Below are 26850 nucleotides of genomic sequence, written 5' to 3' on the forward strand. Positions count from 1 at the left end.
CAAATAGCACTCAAATAGCACTTAGAATTACTTTGTACGATCCTAATCTTTGTAATAATAGTGATATATCTCAGATGTCAGCTACATTCTCTGCATTACATTCCCCAGCTGTTTGCATCCCAAATGGCACCCTATTATCTATTTAGAGAACTACTTTTGACCAGAGCCCTATAGGTGCCATTTGGAACTCAGAGAGAATGGTAGAATGGCAGCCTGTTACGAAACAGTGATTAATGAAGGTTGTCTAAGGAGTGATGGATGTAATATGTCCGTTACTAGGAAGTGGTGTGATTGCTTTCTGTCGGTAGTCATGGATCTGTGATAAGGGAAGGAAATCCCACGTGCCAAAGCCATGAATGAGTAAAGATGATAAATGTGCATACCGATTCCACCAACAGTGAGCTAGTCCTGCAAAGCCATAAGAGTAGTAAGCTTTCTAGTGACGCCATCAGAAATCAAATTATAAAATATTCAACTAGAGAAATGTACACCTTTTTATTTAGCACTTCATTTTTTATTTACAGGAAAATTACAGGAAAATGTTTCTCAAGATTAGAAAATGTTATGCRGATGATTAGGAGCAACATGTCTTCTCTAGAGTGTCTTGAGACTTTTCCCTGACTCCATAGTTGTCCCCCACGATGAAACCGGGGAAGGGACTGTGGATTTGTCTCCATCCTTCCTTTTGTTCGTACGTACGTACGTCTTGCCACAGAGATCCGGCTTTTACAAAATTACACTGATTGGCCAAGGCGTGGAGCTATAGTAATTAACTGACATTTGCTAGTCACACGCAATATCTCAATTAGCCCAAGGTGGTGGCGCTGCATCATTTGTGTGGGACTACATGTTTACTGTTGCCTCTCAAGTAGCCAGTATGAAGAGGGACCACTTTTACAATGTCCTGTTGTGTTGTTTTTGGATAGGTTCTCTTTCATTTATCATTAACTGTAAGAGACAGTTGTGTTCCTTGTTTACTATGAACAACATTATAAACAGGAAACTAACGTTTGTTTAATTATGTGCAGTACTGCAAAATTCTGTAAAATGTTATAAATTCAACACAATTTTTTTTAATTTTGCCATAAAGTATTTCAACAATGTTGTTTTGTTCCRACTGGTCCTGGTTTCACCTGTGGATTTTGAGGTGTCTAGGTTGGAGTGCTAACTCTGGTTAGTACATAAGATCACACAGACAGGGTGTGACAACAACAAACTACATACAGTAAGGCTCAGTGAAAATATACTCAAACACCATTCACCAAATCGTAATGCTTTGCTCCGATTTACCAATGCATAAAAACATTCCACAATAGGGGCTTACAGGTCTATCGAGGGGGAAGTCGTAACACAGRACGTCAGTCACCAAGCTACATCTTAGTGCTCTTCTCTATTGGGTTCAAGTACATACTGTTGTCTGTCTGGTCCATGTGGTATTTCTGGTTCTTTTTCAAGTTGTCTTCATCGTCGTCATTGACTGTCTTGTCTGGGAACAGCTTGTCTAGCTCGTCAGGGTCTACGTAGGTGTAGAAGTAAGCCATGATGGAGAAGATGATACAGACTGCCACCAGGAGGCCAGCGAACAGCAGGAACTCCATCCACTGGGAATTAGAAGTTCGACTCAACGTTAAACACATTTAACACAGGCCTATGTTGTTATATGAAAGCCATATTTATTACCCTGGTGTACTCTACTTGAGAAAGGGACCAAGACAGTAATGATGTTGTGATTGGTTGCCCTCTAGTGGACTACCACAGACATTTGGTTCTGTTTTTAACTGTTTTATGCAGTCTATGGGTTCAATGGTGCAATGACAAGATTTTCTAAATGGCACAGTGAAAACAAAAGCACTCTTCTGCTACTGGGACTGGGACTTACCTGATCCAYACCTGCCCCCTCTGCGACGATCAGCACAATGACATTGCCAAAGGCTACAGTCAGCAGCCAGCCGGCCTGCAGCACTGACTTCATGTTAGCTGGGGCCTGTATTGAACATAGACCTATATTGTTTATCATTGGTGGGGAAAAGCAGGGACAGATCACACAGCTCTGTTGGATAATAGTGATGATGCACACGTTCTTTACTCAAACATTATATTCTCTCCTTGTAAAGGCGGAATTCCAAATAATCAACCCATAACCTTGTAATCCCCCTATGCATTTCATGTAGATTTGAAAGGGTTCAGGTTGGTATGAGCAATATGGTTTTAGCTTCATCTTGCCCTCTGAAAGGCTAYTGTAACAGCTGTCTAAATCTGCCTCCTCCTCGAACGAGGAGGAGCATGGGTCGGACCAACACGCAGCGAGGTATGTAGACATAAATGAATTTATTTAAAGACTTAGACGAARACGAAAACACTTGGAAAATTACAAAATAACAAACACGACGTAGACAGACCTGAACATGGAACTTACATAACTACACGCAGAACTCACGAACAGGAACAGACTACATCAAAAACAAAACGAACAGCCAAAACAGTCCCGTGTGGTGCACATACACTGACACGAAAGACACAGGAGACATAGACAATTCCCCACAAACAGCTAAAGCCTATGGTTGCCTTAAATATGGCTCCCAATCAGAGACAACAATAACCAGCTGTCTCTAATTGAGACCCAATTCAGGCAACCATAGACTTTCCTAGATACCTACACTCAACCATAGACACAGCTAGACTACTATACTAAACATAAACCCAACTACTCTAATAAACCCCCTAAACCTTACAACCACCCTAGACACTACAAAAAACACATACATTCCCCATGTCACACCCTGACCTAACTAAAATAATTAAGAAAACAAAGAATACTAAGGCCAGGGCGTGACAGCTAGGTAGAATTTATCATATTGAACACCCCAATTCTTTCAGATATTCAGAGGTACCTACACTATGTAGGCATTTTAGGCTTATTATCAATACTCAACCAATAACCAATTACTAATCACTGCTGACCTGTGAGTAAGACAACTACTGACCTGTGAGTAGGAGAACTCGAGGCCTGTGATGGAGAACATGACTTCTCCTGCTGTGATCAGGACGTATTGTGGAATCTGCCAGGCTATGTGGACATTGTTGGCCTTCACATCCTCCATTTTCTGGAGAATGATCTCTCCAGGGTCCTGTAAAAAAAGTAAAGGATGTTAGTACTGTATGCCAGTGCAGGCACTGAAAATGCTAACAATGCCAAGGTTGTGGGTTCAATTATCGCAGGGATCACATACACTTACTAGTTTAACTACCAGGTAGCTAGTACTGGAGGTAGCTAGTACTGTGCTAGTCCAGGTAGTTATAGTTATACTGGCTTCAGGCTGTAGCAGGAAACACATATAGTATCTACAGTATGGTATTTTGTGGTCTCATGTAAAGCCAGTGGCCTGACTCACTCCTTTGAGAATGACAGTGTACGAGGCTCCAAAGTCAAGCAGGCCCAGGGTGATGAGGACATCCTGTGAGCCTGATGTACACTTATCATTTGTGTACCTGTGAGAGATGGGATAGGTGAAGGATTTAGAGAAGGCAGAGGTAAAAGTGATCTGTGGATACTGAGATATGATCTAGTATTGTACTAGTATTGTAGTATTTGTTAATATATCAGTCAGATTTTCAATGTTAGAAAATTAGGAATATCAATTATAGGATATTCTGTCAGTGAACTGGGATGAGAAACTTTAATATTTGTTAAGATTAACTGCAATGGAAAGGAAATATGCAAGTCATACTCACTCTTTTCTTTCCACACTGTTATGGGGAGATATGCCATAGTCAGCAGGTACGTAAAAATCCACAGCACCCACTGTTATGTTCACAGCCTCGCTTCGTGTGTTGATGAATCTGTTCGAGACAGTGTACATGTTAAATGCTTCAGCTCCAATACATTTCTAATGCAGGTATGCAGAGATGGGATAAAGTGTATTCATTGATCTATAGCTGAGAGTCATGGGGAACATGTATTTTTCCATTGTACAAGATGATTCACAAGATGATGAACTCTTATTCTTTCCTCCAGTTAAATTCAGACGTAAAAACATCATTACCTCAGGTACGCTTCCATTTTTTCACTTTTATGTATGTTGTCTGTCGCCTATATTATGAAATAAATAAATAAAAATAAACAGAAAAGATCATGAAAGTTGGAAATATAGAAATAATTTCTGTAGTAGGCTATTAAGAAGAGCTACTGGTCGTTCAATAACTTTTGTAATCATTATGGTGCTTCAGATCAGACTTCAGACTCACTAGTTTACACACAATCCCAGAACCATTGCTGTGCAGGACGAGAGTGTAGGCTTTCTGCTCTGTGAAGGTCTGGACACACTGGTAAGGGCTTTCATTTTGGGTGACCGCCATATTGATGGTCTTGTTGTGTCCCCCTAGTTGAATATGCTGATATGCTGGTGGATCCTAATGGACAGACACAGTGGCAGAGTGAATTGACAAGGTTTATGTTCAGCTATATAGCCAAAACAAAAGACACGCTGACCCCAGAAGAACACACTCCTATCTGTTAGGACTGCTTTCTGTAAGAGCTGCTGTCAACGTTTATAAATACATGATGTGTTATACGCATAGCATTATCAACTTAAGTTAAGTTCATAGAAATAGTATTACAGGAATGTACAAAGCAGTAAAACATCCTGTTTGGTAATATCCTGTAATGTGCTTTACTGTTGTATTGTTTTACAAATCTGCCAATCTAGTTTACCTCATAGGATTTGATGGGTTGTGAGAAGAGGTTACTCCCTGGGATGTTCAGTTTGACGTCATTGACAGCCAGATTGTAGACCTGTAGCAGACATTGTCCCTGTGGCGCAGGCTCCACCACCGTTTTCTACCAGAGGCAAAGAGAAGATAGAGGGGACATTAGAATCAAGGTAGTCTCTTCCCACAGCTACAGCTGCTATAGGTAGGGTAGAACGCCATGATTCTGTCACTATGGATTTAAAGAGGTCGTTCCAGAAGTTATTGAGAATTATGATAATCTTGCAAAAACACGATTAGGGATTGTTCTGGCCTTTGGCAAACAAAACAAACAAAATCTAAAGTGAAATTGAGCCAGAGATGATTAGTCTTACCGTGACATTGACCTCCACCAAGGTGGCAGAACCGAAGGCCAGCGCTGCAAAGATCATACCCACAGCCATCTTCTTCAGCGGCCTGAGAGGATATAGAAGAATCTGACAATCAAACAATCTGACCCCACACTTAGATACCTTACACTACACACTTATAGACTTTTAAAGATGCACTCTAGGATCTTAAGCACAACAAATTCGTAACATATAGTACGAATTAGATTTTTTTTTTGCATGACATAACATACGAAATGGATGACGTAGTATACGATTTGATGACGTAGTACACAAAACATGGGGATCACTTTTGGCTTGTGAGCACCACTTTCAAAACTACTGGCTGAATTTATACAAACGTTCGAGAGTGCATCTTTAACAGACTGCTTGACGGTCAACATTGTCCCTAACACAGTTGTTACCACGCACTACTACACAGTGCTAACCAGTAGTACACAGTTGCTACTACACAGTAACAACAATTTCTGTTCTCAGAAATTATTCATTTGGTCAGTTGTTTTATATCTCTGTAGGAGAAGACGTTTGCACAACATTGTTTCCACGTATCTTTCACCCATCTCTATGACATGATAAGATCACGAGGTTTGGTAGAGCAGCTACAAATGTTTTCTTTATGGCCAACAGGCAGCTGTGTAAGCCACATGATGCCTGTTCTTGCACCATTCCTTACTCCCTTAGTTTCCTCATAAAAGATGACTGTGGAACGCTGTAGTGTCCACCGTCAGCTAAAGCTCCTGCTCGTTTAGAGACGGGCTGTATCTGAAAACGTAGCCTTGCTTCCTTCATCCTTGTTTCCCCAATTATCCTTAAAATGCATTGGAGAAGAGGATCCAAGGTCCCTCCTCCAATGAACTTTGATAGGAAAGGCAAGGAATTGAGGAAATAAGGACGGAGGAAGCAAGGATGAAACAGCTAGTGTTCAGACACACAAGGTCCACTCACGTGAGATTGATCCTACACAGGCCTATGAGTGGGTACACAACCATGTCAAAGATAGGCACAAACACGAGGATCAGCAGAGCGTTTAACATCTGAAAAAACAAGCAAGAACAAAACACAGTGCACACGCCTATAAATGACAATAAAAATTCCCCTAAAAATATCATAAAATCATAAAGGTTAATGCAGCATACTTATAAAATACACCAGTAAATATTTATGCTCAATGTTCTCAATAAAAAGATAGCATTATGGTGGTAATGTCCATTATAAAAGGGTTTGGGTTCAGGAGAAAACAAGTGTGATCTTAGTCAAGGCCATGAGAGAGATAACCTATGGTTACAGTTCTGAACTCAGCAAAAAAAGAAACGTCTTCTCACTGTCAACTGCGTTTATTTTCATCAAACTTAACATGTGTAAATATTTCTATGAACATAACAAGATTCAACAACTGAGACATAAACTGAACAAGTTTCACGGACATGTGACTAACAGAAATTGAATAATGTGTCCCTGAACAAAGGTGGGGTCAAAATCAAAAGTAACAGTCAGTATCTGGTGTGGCCACCATCTGCATTAAGTACTGCAGTGCATCTCCTCCTCATGTACTACACCAGATTTGCCAGTTCTTGCTGTGAGATGTTACCCCTCTCTTCCACCCAGACACCTGCAAGTTCCCGGACATTTCTGGGGGGAATGGCCCTAGCCCTCACCCTCGGATCCAACAGGTCCCAGACGTGCTCAATGGGATTGAGATCCGGGCTCTTCGCTGGCCATGGAAGAACACTGACATTCCAGTCTTACAGGAAATCACGCACAGAATGAGCAGTATGGCTGGTGGCATTGTCATGCTGGAGGGTCATGTCAGGATGAGCCTGCAGGAAGGGTACCACATGAGGGAGGAGGATGTCTTCTCTGTAACGAACAGCGTTGAGATTGCCTGTAATGACAACAAGCTCAGTCCGATGATGCTGTTACACACCACCCCAGACCATGACAGACCCTCCACCTCCAAATCAATCCCGCTCCAGAGTACAGGCCTCGGTGTAACGCTCATTCCTTCGACAATAAACGCGAAACCGACCATCACCCCTGGTGAGACAAAACCGCGACTCGTCAGTGAAGAGCACTTTTTGCCAGTCCTGTCTGGTCCAGCGACGGTGGGTTTGTGCGCATAGGCGACATTGTTGCCGGTGATGTCTGGTGAGGACCTGCCTTACAACAGGCCTACAAGCCCCCAGTCCAGCCTCTGTCAGCCTATTGCAGATAGTCTGAGCACTGATGGAGGGATTGTGCGTTTCTGGTGTAACTCGGGCAGTTGTTGTTGCCATCCTGTACTTGTCCCGCAGGTGTGATGTTCGGATGTACCGATCCTGTGCAGGTGTTGTTACACGTGGTCTGCCACTGCAAGGACGATCAGCTGTCCGTCCTGTCTCCCTGTAGCGCTGTCTCAGGTGTCTCACAGTGCGGACATTGCAATTTATTACACTGGCCACATCAGCAGTCCTCATGCCTCCTTGCAGCATGCCTAAGGCACGTTCACGCAGATGAGCAGGGACCCTGGGCATCTTTCTTTTGGTGTTTTTCAGAGTCAGTAGAAAGGCCTCTTTAGTGTCCTAAGTTTTCATAATTGTGACCTTAATTGCCTACCGTCTGTAAGCTGTWAGTGTCTTAATGACCGTTCCACAGGTGCATGTTCATTAATTGTTTATGGTTCATTGAACAAGCATGGGAAACAGTGTTTAAACCCTTTACAATGAAGATCTGTGAAGTTATTTGGATTTTTACGAATTATCTTTGAAAGACAGGGTCCTGAAAAAGGGACGTTTCTTTTTTTGCTGAGTTTAGTATAAAGATTAATAGCAGTAGTAATGTATTATGTACTGTTAGGAAGTGAGTAACCTAACGTAGCAGGCGTGAAAAAACTATTGAGCGGAGGCCCCATATCCATTTTTCAGGGGAAGCAGAAGTTAGGTTGAAAATACTGTATCCCTGAAAACRGGAAACATCGGCTTTCTGTCGACCCCGCAAAGAGTGGGAAGAGAGTAAGGAACTGCAGGTACCTGCATTTGATCAGGCTTCAGGACAAATGTTGATCCCTGTAATATGGAGACAGATTTTACAACAAGATCTCAATTTCAGATTACAGTCAACGATAATAAAACAATTCAGAATACTATGAAATCATAAATAGTGTACTATCATCTTTTACCACAGTTGTAAAGCACATTGCTACACAAGGAAATAAACTTACGAAGACCATTCACTATGAGACTCATAACACTGTTGTTATGTACTGTACATTGAAAGAAAGAAAAAGGGACTTACGAAGGCCATGTTCATCCGGGTGGCCTGGAGAGTCCAACGGGATCCCTACAGCATCACAAAACAAAGATGGCTGAAAGTTATCATGTTATCACTGGCCRATTCATTGTATTCTATGGCACTGGATAGCTGGTTCACCATCACCATTCACTTCAATGGTATAATCAGACCTCATTAATCCAACATGTCCTTGGCTTCTAACATGCCTAATGGAAAGCCKAACGAAATGTTCTTGCCTATAAACAACATAAATTCCCTTCCTTTAAAACTAAGATTAACGTTTTTGTTCTACTTGTTAGTTTGAATCACTGTGTTTTATAAGAGGAATGTGCCAGGAAGTTTGGGTTCGGGAATGTAGGATAGATGTGGGTTTGGAGTTTGCAGTTTTCCCTAATCAAATGGTAGTGTGGTGCTGTTTGTTGTTGGCCAGAGGAGAGGAGCCTTAAGATCAAGCAGTGAGGCAAGTAGAACTTGGGGTCCCAGAGGGCAAAGCTGGTTGAAATTACTGTCTTAACTCAGTCCATACCCACTGTATTGGACTGTATCCCGGGTTTCGGAATCATGAAAGGTATTGCTAAGGCCGGGGCTTTTTAACATCAAGGGTGGTGATTACTGTTCTCGTGAGGCTTGTTATGGTAAGGGTAAGCGTTGGGTCCTTACCTGCTGGTCAAACAGAGCCCAGAACATGGGCAGAGGGATGTAGAGCACTAGAACCCTTAGGACCATCTTAATCTCATGGATCAGACGTCTCTGTAGAGAAACACATAGGAAACCATACATTATGGGTCACTATCAGGAGAGACTTCTTTATACATACACATATACCTTTTCCTGTAGACGTTCACCTGTAGGCCAGATCGCCAAAGAAAAAATGCAATTTTATGAAAATGTTAGGGACAATAACATTTTCTTATCTTTATATTATCTTATCATATCTTAATCTGAAAAATTGTTAATGGGGGCAGTTAAAAGCTCCATGAAGTCATTCTAGTCGTCACTGGAGTTAATCAGAAAAAGTTATTTAATTCTTGATAATCATACCGGATACTTCTCCTCTGCCCAGTCCAGCCAGTGTTTCTTCTTAGGGTCATACTTAGAGCTCTTCCAGCGGTTCTTGATGGCCAACTGTAGGATGGAGGGAACAGGAGCAGTCATGGTACAATATTAAGCCCAGGGACAGAATTTCTCAGAGGTTTATCTTTCTGTAATCTCAGAACCCAGAACCAAATATTGAGTGTGCTTGCCAGCAATGTTAACAGTCTGCCACGAGAGACATCTTTCTATGGAAGTATATGACTGCTGAGAGAGTGAGAGATGGATGACTTACCCCCATGCACTTACACACATCCAACAAGATGTTCCCTTCCGGTGGACTCTTCTTATACATCCCACTTCCAGAGATGAACACAACTACAAAGACATAAACATATAAAGAGTGGAGTTTGAGTAGATGTTGAGTAGAAGTTGTGCTAAACTCAGCAAAAAAAGAAACGTCCCTTTTTCAGGACCCTGTCTTTCAAAGATAATTCGTAAAAAATCCAAATAACTACACAGATCTTGAATGTAAAGGGTTTAAACACTGTTTCCCATGTTTGTTCAATGAACCATAAACAATTAATGAACATGCACCTGTGGAACGGTCGTTAAGACACTAACAGCTTACAGACGGTAGGCAATTAAGGTCACAATTATGAAAACTTAGGACACTAAAGAGGCCTTTCTGTTGACTCTGAAAAACACCAAAAGAAAGATGCCCAGGGTCCCTGCTCATCTGCGTGAACGTGCCTTAGGCATGCTGCAAGGAGGCATGAGGACTGCCGATGTGGCCAGGGTAATAAATTGCAATGTCCGTACTGTGAGACACCTAAGACAGCYCTACAGGGAGACAGGAGGGACAGCTGATCGTCCTCGCAGTGGCAGACCACGTGTAACAACACCTGCACAGGATCGGTACATCAAAACATCACACCTGCGGGACAGGTACAGGATGGCAACAACAACTGCCCGAGTTACACCAGAAACGCACAATCCCTTCATCAGTGCTTTGACTGTCCGCAATAGATTGACAGAGGCTGGACTGAGGGTTTGTATGCCTGTTGTAAGGCAGGTCCTCAACCAGACATCATCGACAACAACGTCGCCTATGCGCACAAACCCACCATCGCTGGACCAGACAGGACTGGCAAAAAGTGCTCTTCACTGACAAGTCGCGGTTTTGTCTCACCAGGGGTGATGGTCGGTTTCGCGTTTATTGTCGAAGGAATGAGCGTTACACCGAGGCCTGTACTCTGGAGCGGGATTGATTTGGAGGTGGAGGGTCTGTCATGGTCTGGGGTGGTGTGTAACAGCATCATCGGACTGAGCTTGTTGTCATTACAGGCAATCTCAACGCTGTGCGTTACAGAGAAGACATCCTCCTCCCTCATGTGGTACCCTTCCTTCTGGCTCATCCTGACATGACCCTCCAGCATGACAATGCCACCAGCCATACTGCTCGTTATGTGCGTGATTTCCTGCAAGACTGGAATGTCAGTGTTCTGCCATGGCCAGCGAAGAGCCCGGATCTCAATCCCATTGAGCACGTCTGCGACCTGTTGGATCGGAGGGTGAAGGCTAGGGCCATCCCACACAGAAATGTCCGGGAACTTGCATGTGCCTTGGTGGAAGAGTGGGGTAACATCTCACAGCAAGAACTGGCAAATCTGGTGCAGTCCATGAGGAGGAGATGCACTGCAGTACTTAATGCAGCTGGTGGCCACACCAGATACTGACTGTTACTTTTGATTTTGAGCCCACCTTAGTTCAGGGACACATTATTCCATTTCTGTTAGTCACAAGTCTGTGGAACTGGTTCAGTTTATGTCTCAGTTTGTCACGACTTCCGCCGGTGTCTCTCCTTGTTCGAACGGCGTTCGGTGGTCGACGTCACCGGCCTTCTAGCCATCACCGATCCACTTTTCATTTTCCATTTGTTTTGTCTTTGTTTTTTACACACCTGGTTTCAATTCCCCCAGTACATGTTCATTATATAACCCTCTGGTTTCCCCCATGTTTGTGTGTGTGTTTATTTTTTTGTAAGGCTGTATCTGACGGCTGGTATATTGTTACCGGGTTTCGTTATTACGCCTGTATATTTCGTGGTACCGGTATTTTTCCAGCACCATAGTATTGTGTTTATACTGGTGTTTTCTTGAATTAAATACCTTGTCCACGCATCTCAGCTCTCCTGCGCCTGACTCCTTTCACRAGTTACCCACAGCCTTGACACAGTTGTTGAATCTTGTTATGTTCATACAAATATTTACACATGTTAAGTTTGCTGAAAATAAACGCAGTTGACAGTGAGAAGACGTTTCTTTTTTTGCTGAGTTTATTTTACATTGGTTATTAAAAAACTGACTGTAAATGTACTATGGCAATGCAGTTTTATGAGTGCTGGTCTCCTCCAAAGAGCACTCCCTAACTGCAAACAAATTATCATCACTGTTGTCTTTCTGTCAGACCAACGGGGAACTGAGGGGAGACGGACGTGCGGGAGTTTCCAATGAGTTCCCGAAGTGAAGTCCTTTTGACATGTAAAAATGTGAATTCTAGGAGTTCCTAGAGAAGCTTTTTCCACCCATGGTCATCCCCGAATGGTTAGAGGTAAACAAGACCCTTACTCCCTGTTATAGTAAACTTCTTGACTACACACTGAAGAGTGTTGATGATGTGTTCTGTCTGGGTGGGTGACATTTGTTTAGGAACTAAAACAAATTAGCCAAAAGACCTACAGACTGTATTTACATATGTAAACAACATTTGTGTCCTGTTTGTATTGTTACTGTAACCCACCTACCTTTAAATCAAGCATATGTTATAATGAACAAGACCAGCAAGTAGCCAATACCAGCCATCTCTGTGTGTGTGTGTGTGTGTGTGTGTGTGTGTGTGTGTGTGTGTGTGTGTGTGTGTGTGTGTGTGTGTGTGTGTGTGTGTGTGTGTGTGTGTGTGTGTGTGTGTGTGTGTGTGTGTGTGTGCCTATGCATGTTTGTGTGTGTCTAACACAGTTCCGTGTTGTTTTGACTGGCGAGGCTCCATGTTTACCAGGCCCTACATACACATTGGTGTTCCTGCCATTAGGGTCTTTCTGCTGACTGCCTCAGAATCCCATTCTTCTTTAGGGTTCACTGCCTCTGCCAGGCTAAAGCATGCGCTATCAAAACAAACTCTGTTTTCCCGACTCGGGGGCCACAGCCCCCCACTGTGACCCATAATGGTAGCTTGGCTATGTGAAAAGTAGGTCATGTATCCACGTTTGCTGCACAACCAGGTCTGTGCTGAATGCATTCAATACATACTTTACCCAGCAGGCAAGATTGTAATCTGGTAATGTCATAACATCCTTTCTACCAGGTTTACTGACTGGGTATATTCTAGTCTCAAGTAGAAATCCAGACTGGCTTCATAAGAAGAGGTGTGAAGAAGAGAGTATACTCACCTAGAGCAATTACCATCAAAATCGCTGGTACTCCGAAGGCAAGAGCATAGCAGTCACCACCAAAACACTGCACATCTCCTGCAAGTGTAAGAACACACATACAGTACAGTTAAGACGTGCTGTCTATGCAGCAGCCATATGCAATTTCAGAGGCCAAAGCCCTCACTATTAAGGTTAGGATTAAGGTTAATGTTGACACAAACCTCGCAATATTGGTGTGATGAGTGTCGATAAGACACTCCCACCATTGATGGACATGTAGAAAATGGAGAAGAATTTCCTCCTTTCATTTGTCTGAGGTGAGAGGGGAGAAAACCAATGATGGTGAACACTGTTTAATATCAGAAAATCTATTTAGATTAGTTATTTTATCACTCCTGTGTTCCAATGGCACGTTGTGTTAGCTAATCCAAGTTTATCATTTTAAAAGGCTAATTGATCATTAGAAATGCTTTTGCAATTATGTTAGCACAGCTGAAAACTGCTGTGCTTATTAAAGAAGCAATAAAACTGGCCTTCTTTAGACTAGTTGAGTATCTCTATTCTTGTTCTGAYAAATGAAGGCTATTCCATGCCAGAAATTGCCAAGAAACGGAAGATCTCGTACAACGCTGTGTACTACTCCCTTCACAGAACAGCGCAAATTGGCTCTAACCAGAATAGAAAGAGGAGTGGGAGGCCCCGGTGCACAACTGAGCAAGAGGACAAGTACATTAGAGTGTCTAGTTTGAGAAACAGACTCCTCAAAAGTCCTCAACTGGCAGCTTCATTAAATAGTACCCGCAAAACACCAGTCTCAACGTCAACAGTGAAGAGGCGACTCCAGGATGCTGGCCTTCTAGGCATGTTTTTTTTACATTTAGCTTGACATTAAATTGCTTCACCAATCAGTGCGGATAGAACTGCTTGCTTTGGAGCGGGTAAGTGATTTAATCTGTATAGGAAAGTCATTTGCCGTAACAGCATAGTTTCAATCATATTGAAAGAAAAACACACACTGTGTTGCCAGTCACAGAGTAGGGCGTGAGATGCTACTGACATTTTGCGAGCGGCTTCTATGGTGGAACGTCTTTGATCTTCAGAATTGGTTTAACGTTGGACCAGAGCAAACATTAGCTCTGGTCCATAAGCTAACAAGCTTCAGAGGGGAAGGGCAGCCTACACATAAACACATACCCACTGGCAAAGATTTCCAGCTGGCAGCAATACAATTAAAATCCCATTTTACCTTTTGTAGTTAATAAATCCACTGTGAAACGTGATAACTATAGTATCCTTAACTAGCATTGAAAAAGCTAATCTATTCTTTTAGACAGCTCTTCCTCATTTATGGATCATGCTTGTAATGTTGTCAGTAGGCTACAAAGTAACCTATGCTTCAGAGGGGAGGGGCAGCCTACACATAAACGCATACCCACTGGCAAAGATTTCCAGCAGCAGGAAGATGCTGGAATAAGTTTCTGAGTTACAGGGTGAGGGTTTTGCATAGGCTTTTTGTTGTAATTTTTGTGGCACTGGAAAAAAATGCCCGGAATGTAAAATAACGTTATTTACCAGTTCCCATGCTTTTAAAATAAAGTTTCTGTTTCGGAACAGTATAGGTCACTTCCGTTTCCGGTTTGGGTTCTGTTCCTCAAATAATTTCGTTATTTTCKATTTTTTTGGTTCTGTTCCCTGAAAAGTTCCAACCCTTGTATAAATGTTGGATATAATAGTCTCTTACATGCTCTTCATCAAACTGGTCACCTCCGAATGCTGCTACACAGGGTTTGATACCTCCTGTACCAAAGGCTATGAGGATCAGACCCACCATAGACAGTACTCTAGAACACACACACACATACACATACAGAGCACAGCGTTAGATGTCAGATTGGTCAACACATTTACAGGGCAACATTTCTAGCTCTTAACCAATCAGTGATCAACTACTCACATGTGTATGGTTGAGTCCCCCACACTCGGTATGGCCCCAACAGACTTGACGATGTGACCGAGCACATAGACAACAGAGAGGTAGACAATGGTCCTGTGGATGACATGACACACAGTAGTTACTTTCACAATTAGCTTAGAATAGAAAAGAATAGAATACTTGAAACCACAATAGATCAAACAGAGTATATTTCCCTTTAAGGGATGAAAAGACCACCAAAAACCCGGAAATTTCCATCCCTACCTATAACATTTTCCGACAAGATAGAACTGCCAAAGGGGGCGGTGTTGCAATCTACTGCAGAGATAGCCTGCAGAGTTCTGTCTTACTATCCAGGTCTGTGCCCAAACAATTTGAGCTTCTACTTTGAAAAATCCACCTTTCCAGAAACAAGTCTCTCACCGTTGCCGCTTGCTATAGACCACCTTCTGGCCCCAGCTGTGCCCTGGACACCATATGTGAATTGATTGCTCCCCATCTATCTTCAGAGCTCGTGCTGTTAGGTGACCTAAACTGGGACATGTTAACACCCCAGCCATCCTACAATCTAAGCTTGATGCCCTCAATCTCACACAAATTATCAATGAACCTACCAGGTACAACCCCAAATCTGTAAACATGGGCACCCTCATCAATATCATCCTAACCAAACTGCCCTCCAAATACACCTCTGCTGTCTTCAACCAGGATCTCAGCGATCATTGCCTGTGTCCGTAATGGGTCTGGGGTCAAACAACCACCCCTCATCACTGTCAAACGCTCCCTAAAACACTTCAGCGAGCAGGCCTTTTTAATCAACCTGGGCCAGGTATCCTGGAAGGATATTGACCTCATTCCGTCAGTAGAGGATGACTGGTTATTCTTTAAAATTGCTTCCCTCGCCATCTTAAATAAGCATGCCCCATTCAAAAAATGTAGAATCAGGAACAGATATAGCCCTTGGTTCACTCCAGACCTGACTGCCCTTGACCAGCACAAAAACATCCTGTGGCGTACTGCATTAGCATCGAATAGCCRCCGCGATATGKAACTTTTCAGGGAGTTTAGGAACCAATATACTCAGGCAGTTATGAAAGCAAAGGCTAGCTTTTTCAAACAGAAATGTGCATCCTGTAGTACAAATTCCAAAAGGTTCTGGGACACTGTAAATTCCATGGAAAATAAGAGCACCTCCTCCCAGCTGCCCACTGCACTGAGGCTAGGAAACACTGTCACCACCGATAAATACACGATAATTGAGAATTTCAATAAGCATTTTTATACGGCTGGCCATGCTTTCCACCTGGCTACCCCTACCACGGTCAATAGCCCTGCACCCCCCACAGCAACTTGCTCAATCCTCCCCCATTTCTCCTTCAACCAAATCCAGATAGCTGATGATCTGAAAGAGCTGCAAAATCTGGACCCCTACAAATCAGCCGGGCTAGACAATCTGGACCCTCTCTTTCTAAAATGATCCGCCGAAATTGTTGCAACCCCTATTACTAGCCTGTTCAACCTCTCTTTCGTGTCGTCTGAGATCCCAAAAGATTGGAAAGCTGCCGCGGTCATCCCCCTCTACAAAAGGGGGAGACACTCMAGACCCAAACTGCTACAGACCTATATCTATCCTACCCTGCCTGTCTAAGGTCTTCGAAAGCCAAGTTAACAAACAGATCACCGACCATTTCAAATCCCACCGTACCTTCTCRGCTATGCAATCTGGTTTCAGAGCTGGTCATGGGTGCACCTCAGCCATGTTCAAAGTCCTAAACGATATCAAACCGCCATCAATAAGAGACAATACTGTGCAGCTGTATTTGGCGACCTGGCCAAGGCTTTCGACTCTGTCAGTGACCACTTATCGGCAGACTCAACAGCCTTGGTTTCTCAAATGACTGCCTCGACTGGTTCTCCACCTGCTTCTCAGACAGAGTTCAGTGTGTCAAATCGGAGGGCCTGTTGTCCGGACCTCTGGCAGTCTCTATGGGGGTGCCACAGGGTTCAGTTCTCGGGCCGACTATGTTCTCTGTATACATCAATGATGTCGCTCTTGTTGCTGGTGAGTCTCTGATCCACGTCTACGCAGACGACACCATTCTGTATACTTCTGGCCCTTCTTTGGACACTGTGTTAACTAACCTCCAGACGAGCTTCAACGCCATACAACTCTCCTTCCGTGGCCTCRAACTGCTCTTAAATACAAGTAAAACTAAATGCATGCTCTTCAACCGATCGCTGCCTGCACCTGCCCGCCCGTCCAGCATCACTACTCTGGYCGGTTCTGACTTAGAATATGTGGACAACTACAAATACCTAGGTGTCTGGTTAGACTGTAAACTCTCCTTCCAGACTCACATTAAGCATCTCCAATCCAAAATTAAATCTATAATCGGCTTCCTATTTCGCAACAAAGCATCCTTCACTCATGCTGCCAAACATACCCTCGTAAAACTGACTATCCTGCCGATCCTTGACTTCGGCGATGTAATTTACAAAATAGCCTCCAACACTCTACTCAGCAAATTGGATGCAGTCTATCACAGTGCCATCCTTTTTGTCACCAAAGCTCCATATACTACCCACCATTGCTACCTGTATGCTCTCGTTGGCTGGCCCTCGCTTCATATTCGTCGCCAAACCCACTGGTTCCAGGTCATCTATAAGTCTTTGTTAGGTAAAGCCCCGCCTTATCTCAGCTCACTGGTCACCATAGCAGCACCCACCCGTAGCACGCGCTCCAGCAGGTATATTTCACTGGTCACCCCTAAAGCCAATTCCTACTTTGGCCTCCTTTCCTTCCAGTTCTCTGCTGCCAATGACTGGAACGAACTGCAAAAATCACTGAAGCTGGAGACTCATATCTCCCTCACTAACTTTAAGCACCAGCTGTGAGAGCAGCTCACAGATCATTGTACCTGTACATAGCCCATCTGTAAATAGCCCATCCAATTACCTCATCCCAATACTGTTATTTATTTATATATATTTTTTTGCTCCTTTGCAACCCAGTATCTCTACTTGCACATTCATCTTCTGCACATCTATCACTCCAGTGTTTAATTGCTAAATTGTAATAATTTCGCCACTGTGGCCTATTTATTGCCTTACCTCCCTTATCTTACATCATTTGCACACACTGTATGTAGACTTTTTCTATTGTGTTATTGACTGTATGTTTGTTTATTCCATGTGTAACTCTGTGTTGTTGTTTGTGTCGCACTGCTTTGCTTTATCTTGGCCAGGTCGAAGTTGTAAATGAGAACTTGTTCTCAACTAGCCTACCTGGTTAAATAAGGGTGAAATTAAAAAGTGGCTTCTACATCTAACTCACTTGAACTTGCCCAGCCAGGAGTCAGCGATGAGGGCCCCCAGCACAGGGGTGAAGTAGCAGAGGCTGGAGAAGGCATGGTACACTGCTGTGGACAGGTTCTGGTCCCAATGCAGGTAGTTGATGAAGTACAGTGTCAGCACCGCTACAAAGAAACACAGTAAGCACTAGGTCAGGGATCAGAGTTTTGCAATATCATAATGTGGCTAAACTTTTTTCAGTTTTGTTTGCTATAATATGTATATATTTACTTATTTTCAATTAGCGTACAATACAACTCACCAAATACAACTTTGAGACCCACTATCTCACTGACTACTACAATGTATTTTTTATATGTGAGACTACATAAACTCTTTACTACTGAAAATAAGGAAACACACTTAAAACCTTTTAAACATTAAGTCCCCTATTTAGGAGACTTTCGTTATAATGTAATTGTTTTATCAAGGCATATCAAGGTCATTGGCTTATTAATCAACTTCTGTTACAGTGGGTTTTCAGCGACAACGAATTTGACTGCTTCAATTAATTTAGCCTCAAATTACTCTGGGGTATCCGGTCACATATCCACAGCCGTTGGAGACATGGGAGTACCACCGTAACGCTCATTCACTGATTGGACTGTCTGTCAATTTGTGTCGGAACGGTACATCTCAGGCACATAAGCTGCATATAGATGCAAAACTGAGTCTACTGGAGCATTAGAAAGTAGTTCCATCGTTCTATGACAAACACACAACGATTTATATAGAATTAAATTTTTTAAATTGAACAGTTTGAAGATGTGAAACAAAACCACTTTGTTCACCACAGAGGGACAAACTTAATAATGGATGAAAGATGAGATCGTGATGAATCAGTAGAGTTGCTGGCCAACTCTGTGGTACGTTCACAGGGAGAGAGACTACAACAAATGAGAGCAGTCCACCAGGAAATGAGTCAGATTTTCCCTAACCACTAGTTACAGTTGAAGTTGGAAGTTTACAGACACTTAGGTTGGAGTCATTAAAACTAGTTTTTCAACCACTCCACAAATTTCTTGTTAACAAACTATAGTTTAGGCAAGTCGGTTAGGACATCTACTTTGTGCATGACACAAGTGATTCTTCCAACAATTGTTTAGAGACAGATTATTTCACTTATAATTTACTGTATCACAATTCCAGTGGGTCAGAAGTTTACATACACTAAGTTGACTGTGCTTTTAACCAGTTTAGAAAATTTCAGACATGATGTCATGGTTAGAAGCTTCTGATTAGGCTACTATTGACATAATTTGAGTTATTGGAGGTGTACCTGTGGAAGTTATATCAGGCCTACTTCAATAAGTATAACACCATAGGTGACATACGCAGCGTATTACCGCTCAGGAAGGGAGACGCGTTCTGTCTCCTAGAATAAAGTCTTTGGTGCGAAAAGTGCAATACAATCCATGAAAAGAAAGGACTTGTTGAAGATGCTGGAGGAACAGGTACAAGTATCTATATCACAGTAAAAAGAGTCCTATATCGCATAACCTGAACGATCGCGCAAGCAAGGAGAGCCACTGTCCAAAACGTATAAGCGACTGCGGTTTCACTGCAATGGGGACAAAGATATACTTTTTGGAGAACTTTCTCTGGTTGATGACAAGCAAAAATAGACTGTTTGGCCTAATGACATCGTTGTGTTTGGAGGACAAGGGGGAGCTTGCAACCATAGAACACCATTCCAACTGAGACAAGGGGTAGCAGATATTTGTGGGTGTTTGTGAGGAGATGGTGCACTAACAATGATGATATGGGGCGGAAATTCATGGATATATTGAACGCAACATCTCGACATGTTAGAATTTAAGCTTGGTCGCAATGGGTTTCCCAAATGGACTTGACCAAGCATACTTCCAAGTTGTGGAAATGGCTTAAGGCAAAGTAGGTATTGGAGGGCCATCAAAAGATGACTCATCCTATGAAAATGTTGGGCAGAATGAAGCGTGTGCCGAGCAGAAGGCACACAACTGATCAGTTACACTTCTGTAGGAGGAAAGGTCAAAAATTCACCCAACATATTGTGGGAAGCTTGTGGAAGGCTACCCAAAACGTTTGACCCAAGTTAAACAATTTTAAGGCAATGCTACCAAATACTAATTGAGAGTATGTTAACTTCTGACCCACTGGGAATGTGATGAAAGAAATAAAAGCTCAAATAAATCATTCTCTCTACTATTATTCTGACATTTCACATTCTTAAAATAAAATGGTTATCCTAACTGACCTAAGACAGGGAATTTTTACTAGGATTAAATGTCAGGAAATGTGAAAAACTGAGTTTAAATGTATTTGGCTAAGGTGTATGTAAACTTCCGACTTCAACTGTATATAAAACATTATTAGGCAGCTCAAATCTTATAGCATGTCAATTGTAAATGTTCATAGCATGACATTTGAAAATGAAATCTATGATGTGAGCTTTCTAACAGTGTAAGGCATTACAACCTACTGTTCATGGCACTCTCAAGAAGATATGTTTTATATGCCCATCCACATAACATTGACGTTCAACGGGTGGCACCCTTTTCCCTATATAGTGCACTACTTATTAATACACTACATAAGCAATAGGGTGTCATTTGGGACGCATATATCTCGTTTTTCTTTAAGTGTGTTTCACAGGAGAGGATGTAAGTCAGACATTCAGACAGTCAGAAAGTCAGACAGTCAGACAGGGGGTTCTAGATCAAGTGAAATTAAGTTCAGGTCTGAGGCCAAAATGGATACATAGTGTGGTCCCTCTGTCAAAATGGCCTCATTGACTTATTGCATTTGACATGGGCGATTGCTGCTTCTCATGACCAGGGCCATGCACAGACATGCTCAAAATAACAAAGGACAAATGTCAGATCCAACTTAAAATGTGGATGCCTGCCCAGCACCCTGCCCGCCACCTACAGCCAGTGGCCACTGCATGCAAGTCAAACGAGTGTGCTCTTGGGGCGGAGGAGGGGATTCAAGAGCTTATGAAAGTATCAAGCTTGATGTGCAATTCGTTACATTTAAAATGAAAAGAGACTCAAAATAAAATGTAAAAGTACGTAATAACACTTTTTTTAAATCCATGAAGCTGCGAGGGCACTTTCATAGGAGGACAAAAGGCAGGTGCTCAGGCACTGGTTGAGCCCCAGTGGCAGCCACTGATTGGCTGAATACTGGACTTTTCTTTGAGAAGATATATCAAGTGATCTGTGCATTTGAACAACAGCATAAATACACCTACTTCAACCGAATGACCGCTGCTGCACATGCTGCCACTGTTTTGAACAGATTAGATTATACTATTTAGAATGAGCAGKTAGCTCACGTCACAAACGAATAAGTGCACCAGGAAGAACACAACAAGCATTATTTACCTGGGGATATCTAGCTAACATAATGTCACAAAGCATGATGCACTAGCCAGGTAACTTTCATTCTGAAATAACTTCATATTTCTGAGTTAATCAGATATCAGTTTAGAAAGACTTGAAATTGGCATGGGAGCTAACTAGCTAGCAAGTTACTWTCAGCTATAGCTAGCTAGCTGCTTATCAAAGTTAGATAACTAGTTAATTTGACCAAAACATCTACCAAACTATTTCTCAATATTTCTCAAAATGACTGTAGCTGGCTAATTAATTTGATTATGCTTTGTGATACAGTTGTATACTGTTTTAGTCCACACAACATGTTGCCCTGTCACTTACAGTAGAACCTGATGAACATGGGAAAAAATAAAATTGGTCATGCTTTTTTGTGTTACAAGATCCGCTATGAGAATGTTCTAGCTAGTGTATCCCTGTCCTTCGACACTTGCTGYATGTAGTTTTCCAGTTTATCAGGCCCCAGGCTACCAGGACTGTTATGATTATTTATTTACATGTTAATTACAATTAGCTTTTTGCTTTAGGGCCATCTGTACCTGATAGAGCAGATCTAGTCTCACATGTAAGCCGTCTGATGCAAGAGAATCATTGGGAGGGAGACTAGAGCAGAACCAGAAGTTCTGACTGAACAGACGCACATTTGAGGGCCCAAGAATGGTCCATTTACTTTTTGCTGTTATAATTTATGCTCCTGCGAATTCATTGGGTCAGTTCGCCCTCATAGCAAATAGGTGGTAAAACAATCCATGTTCGCATGCGCCCACAGAGGTAGAGCTGCTTCTGCCTGGGTTACGAGCAGGTAACTGAACAGCTTGTTTTGAACAATATATTTTGAAACATGAAATGTAACATTTACACACTTTTTGAAGATTTAAAAATAATCCATGAATTATATATATTTTATTTACACCTGCAAAATATAGTGCAAAATGTAAAGTGTTGCTTATTTTATGAGCTGAATAAGATCCAGAATGTTTCATACGCATATTATTTCTTCAAATTATATCCCTGTTAGTGAGCATTTCTCATTTGCAAGATAATCATCCACTGACAGGTGTGGCATATCAAGAAGCTGGCACATACTCAAGAAATGTACCCATTGAGCATGTTTGGGATGCTCTGGATCGACATGAATGATAGTGTGTTCCAGTTCACCAATATCAGCAACTTCGCACAGACATTGAAGAGGAGTGGACAACATTCCAGGCCACAATCAACAGCCTAATCAGCTCTATGCGATGTGTGGCTGCATGAGGCAAATGGTGGTCACACCAGATACTGCTGGTTTTCTGATACACCTTACCTTTTTTGAATGTATCTGTGACCACAGATGCATATCTGTATTCCCAGTTAAGTGAAATCCATAGATTAGACCTAAATATGTATTTCAATTGACTTATTTACTTATATGAACTTATATGTTATTTTATATTTTGTTCAGTATAATTAAACATATATTTTTTGGACTAGTCAAAGTGGGGCGCTGCCCCTAATGCCCTAAGGGGAGGGCCACCGCTGTTGAACCTATCTGTGTGTAACTAACTTACATAGCCCCCCAGAAGAAAGCACATGACACCCAAACTTCAGGTTGATCGGTTTTTATCTGAGTAAAAGATATTAAACAGTGATGACAGGCATTGACAGGACGGTCACAGACACGTTCACTGCTTCGGAATATCTCTCAGACTCAATACACAAAGTGATTGTTAGTATGCGTTGTGTTTAGAAATAACAAAAATACAGAAAAGCAATCCTGCAGTAAAGATTTCAACAGTGTAGACAGGCTTTGACAGGACGGTCACAGGTTCAAGGTTCACTGGTTAGGTGAAACTCACGTGAACTCGTACATTGCTTGGTCCGTAAATTGCCCTTATTTTAGCGCCCCAAAAACGTAATACTTCAGATCAACTGTAATGTCAATACCATGTTAAGGCCAATTTTCCCTTTCCAACATTTCAATTACATGACCTAAACGCTGCCCGTTTCTGCATAATTCAAGCAGGCAATGAGCGTCGGGTTTTTTAAAAATGGCGGGTGGGGAAGGGAAACTAATGCGTGACAGTGAGAAGGAGAGTTGTGTGGGAATTGCTTTTTTTCACTCAATCTGTCCAACTTATACCTTATCGCCTCTAAAATGTAAATAAAACATATAAAGATTTATATAATGTGTCATTACATACTATTTGAAGGTTTGTGTCGAATTTGAATCGGGTTTTTAGGGGGTGCTAAAGTGATCTTAAGAGTAAACAGCGGCTTTGAGAAATGATGATCGCATGCAACGATGACGCAAAAAATGACTAGGTACTTACCCCCGTCCTGTCCATTTCTTGTTTTTAAACGGTGAGAGAAGTCTACACCTGGTGGAGAGAGATTGTAAGTCAGAAATAGTTGCTTTATGCGTGCTGTACGTTACGACATGAACGTCACGATGTAACGGAGGTCCTTTTTTCAACTTTTCTCCAATATATGAGCCATTACATGTCGATCAACGCTTGAATAGAACAACCCGATTTTGAAGTCAACACAGTCGTTACAGTCCATTAGTTTTCTTTGTAGCTCGTTGGAATGTTGCGGTTGCGCACATTTTGTACGGAATGGGGTGAGTTTACCTTAGGACACAATATATATTTTAGATAGGAACAGTAGTGATACATACTCTCAATCTGAAGTGATATTAATCATAAATACAGAGCACAAGTAAAACTTTTTATATAAACCTTTTAAGGTAGTAAGAATAAACATTCACTTAATATTTAATAAACATGCTAGCAAATCACCTGTGCAATAGCTAGAGTGACATTGTAGTGCAGTGAACAACGGTGCTAGTTAGCTCGTCAATAACACGGCTAGCTAAGCCAGCAAAAATTGGTTAACTTGCAGAAATATGTCTCAAATACATTTACGGCAAATAAATATATACATAGTCACATTCGTTATTGACTTCAGGATATATAACCTGTTTTCCAAAGACACTATTGTGTTATACAGAACTTTTAACAGCGCCTTCAATTTCTTACACGAGGCAAGAGACACCAAAACTCACTCAGAATATCTCTCTCCACTGAAGAAGGCAGCCCAACTTCAATAAAGGAAAGCACTAAACCACTAGTTGTTCTTTCAAAGGAAAATAATAAAATTAAGTCTGAAGACCTCTCGTTTAACAACTTACTACAATGGCAGCCAAATATTTCTATGGAAATCACAACATTATGAAAGGAAACTTATTTATGTGAAGCGGTTTAATGCCAAGCATTCTTTTGATGTTACTTGTGCGCAATGATGGAAATCTACATTTTACTTTGCACATGGCACTCTCCGCTCATGTCGCTTGTTTGTGTCTGTATGGTTACCTATCTGTTCAACGCAATGTAGAAACATTCTTAGTAATGTTTCTTTACTTCGTCCTTACTTAGGAAACATTCTTTCTTTATCTTCTTAGTTAGGTTTCTTCAGTTAGGAGAATTTTACTATAGGTTACTATAAACTTTCATGCCATAGTAGGAGAAGCGTTCACAGAACTCATTCACCACTATAAAGGAGATGCTGACAGGGTAGTTGGTCCCACATAGTTTCTGAGAAGAAAGGAGAAAGAGAGACAGGGACAGAGAGAGGGGAGAAGGGAGAGAGAAAGAGAGCGAGAGAGAAAATCAGAGAGAGTGAGGGAGAGAAAAAAGAGAGAGGGTACATAAAGACTGTATGCACAGTTTACTGGAGTAGCCAATATCCATTCTAACTACAATCAGTTAAACAATACAATTATGACATTGTCCATTCATGGTACAAAGAAATGACAAGTACTACTAAGGTCTGAAGAAGAAAAAATTAAAGTTGAAATGTTGCTCAACTAAGAAACCCAGAAAACTAAGATGCCACTTTCCAAGAATCATCCAATCGATATCCATTGTGCCTGTTCAAGGCACTTTCCAAAGACAGGACCATGGATATAGTGCAATGAAACATGAAAGTAGAGAAATGTWAAAAATTACCGGTGATTTGCTTGTCTTTCCATTTTCTTGAATTTTCAACTCATGTTCTGTAAGGAAATCKCAAAATAATTTAACATTGGAAATATACTGTATCTACATTTAAAGTAACTMTCCAGTGTTTCCAGATTTCTATGAAATAAGACCTATAATTKATTACAATATGAGTGAAATCGTTTTCCTTCCAATTTAAATTTAAATTAAGMATGATAAAAAAGCAGGTTTTCTGTGTTGGAATTGTGTGGGTATACCCCAACAACAGAATGGTGTTGGTGTATACTGGTCCATAAAATATTAATGCAAGTAGACTGCTGATTGGCCAGCTCATCCTCATCAGGAAATAGTAAMCATTTTTTAAATGCCTGTTTGAGATATAGGTTTGAGGTCGGGTTTTTGAAGTGTTWTTTTCTACAATGTATGCTTTGGCCACAAGTACCAGTATAGGATAAAACAACATTACTTGAGTATGAGTTAACAGAATATGAACTTTTAAAAGTGATATTTTCACTGGACAGTTACTTTAAGCATAATCTCTAATAAATGCAGGCCTTCTGTCAAATGCAATGAAATCCAACCGGTATTGCAGTATTCACGCAGTGGAAAATACTAGTCAATTAGGTGCATAATTTCTGGGAATTGCTATATTGACTATTAATAAAAAATAAAAAAATTAATGCCAGACTACTCATTATTATTACGCTCTATGGCCTATGAGAAGAGAGTGGTTTATGGTAATGATAGGGAAAATTAATACAAACGCTCCGATGATGCGCCTGTTGACTCAGTTCCATTGCAAATAGACAGATGTGATTGAAAACATACTCAGAAGTTTTGCAGTGAAAACCAAACACTAAATGCAAAYTTACAAATTACACATATTTCAGCATTTCTATAAATCGAGCACATGTTACACATTTGCCTACGTCCATCCATCTTGTCAAGCATTGGCATGCATAACGACAGTCATTCACCATTTGCCACTCTACAAAAAACTGAAAACTATTGATAACAAAGTTTGTGTGTAAAACTCTTTCCTTCAAATATGCATGGACCATGGATCCAATAAAAAGACATGCATTACCCTTTCGTTTCTCCATTTCTTCTGTTTTTTTCTGGAGTGTTTTTGGCACGCTAGCGTCGCATCGGTCGGTGGCTCTCTTGACGTGCGTCCAAGTCCGTTCCTCTCTTGTCTGTGAATCTGAGCGCACTGCGCAGTAATGGAAAACGCAGCTCTCTTATAACATATGTTCAACCCGTTAGTTAATATTCGACTCCAGATCCATGAATTTGTGACTTKAAGGGCTGTTCAGTACAGATRTGCTACTGTCAGTAGAATAGCAGATCTTACTTTACTTTCATATAGCCCAGCAGAGTCTGG

The 26850-nt window shown here is 41.6% G+C and overlaps 1 protein-coding gene across 1 annotated transcript; it reads right to left on the bottom strand.

Moving 5' to 3' along the window:
• Positions 1-476: 476 nt before the first annotated feature.
• slc15a2 (solute carrier family 15 member 2) lies at positions 477-26850 on the bottom strand. Its single transcript, XM_024006575.2, has 23 exons — positions 26554-26850; positions 25476-25522; positions 24974-25061; positions 18093-18234; positions 14780-14872; positions 14567-14666; positions 13047-13137; positions 12844-12921; positions 9691-9773; positions 9405-9488; positions 9024-9113; positions 8367-8411; positions 8102-8137; positions 6042-6130; positions 5082-5163; positions 4712-4837; positions 4246-4410; positions 4044-4090; positions 3733-3840; positions 3393-3489; positions 2985-3128; positions 1880-1984; positions 477-1601 (listed from the first exon to the last, which is right to left on the bottom strand). Exons 1-23 carry the CDS (start codon positions 26567-26569, stop codon positions 1371-1373), a joined length of 2187 nt encoding a protein of 728 aa, XP_023862343.1. The 5' UTR covers positions 26570-26850; the 3' UTR covers positions 477-1370.

This window comes from Salvelinus sp. IW2-2015, linkage group LG2, assembly GCF_002910315.2.
Source record: "Salvelinus sp. IW2-2015 linkage group LG2, ASM291031v2, whole genome shotgun sequence".
In the NCBI taxonomy this organism is placed as follows: Eukaryota; Metazoa; Chordata; class Actinopteri; order Salmoniformes; family Salmonidae; genus Salvelinus; species Salvelinus sp. IW2-2015.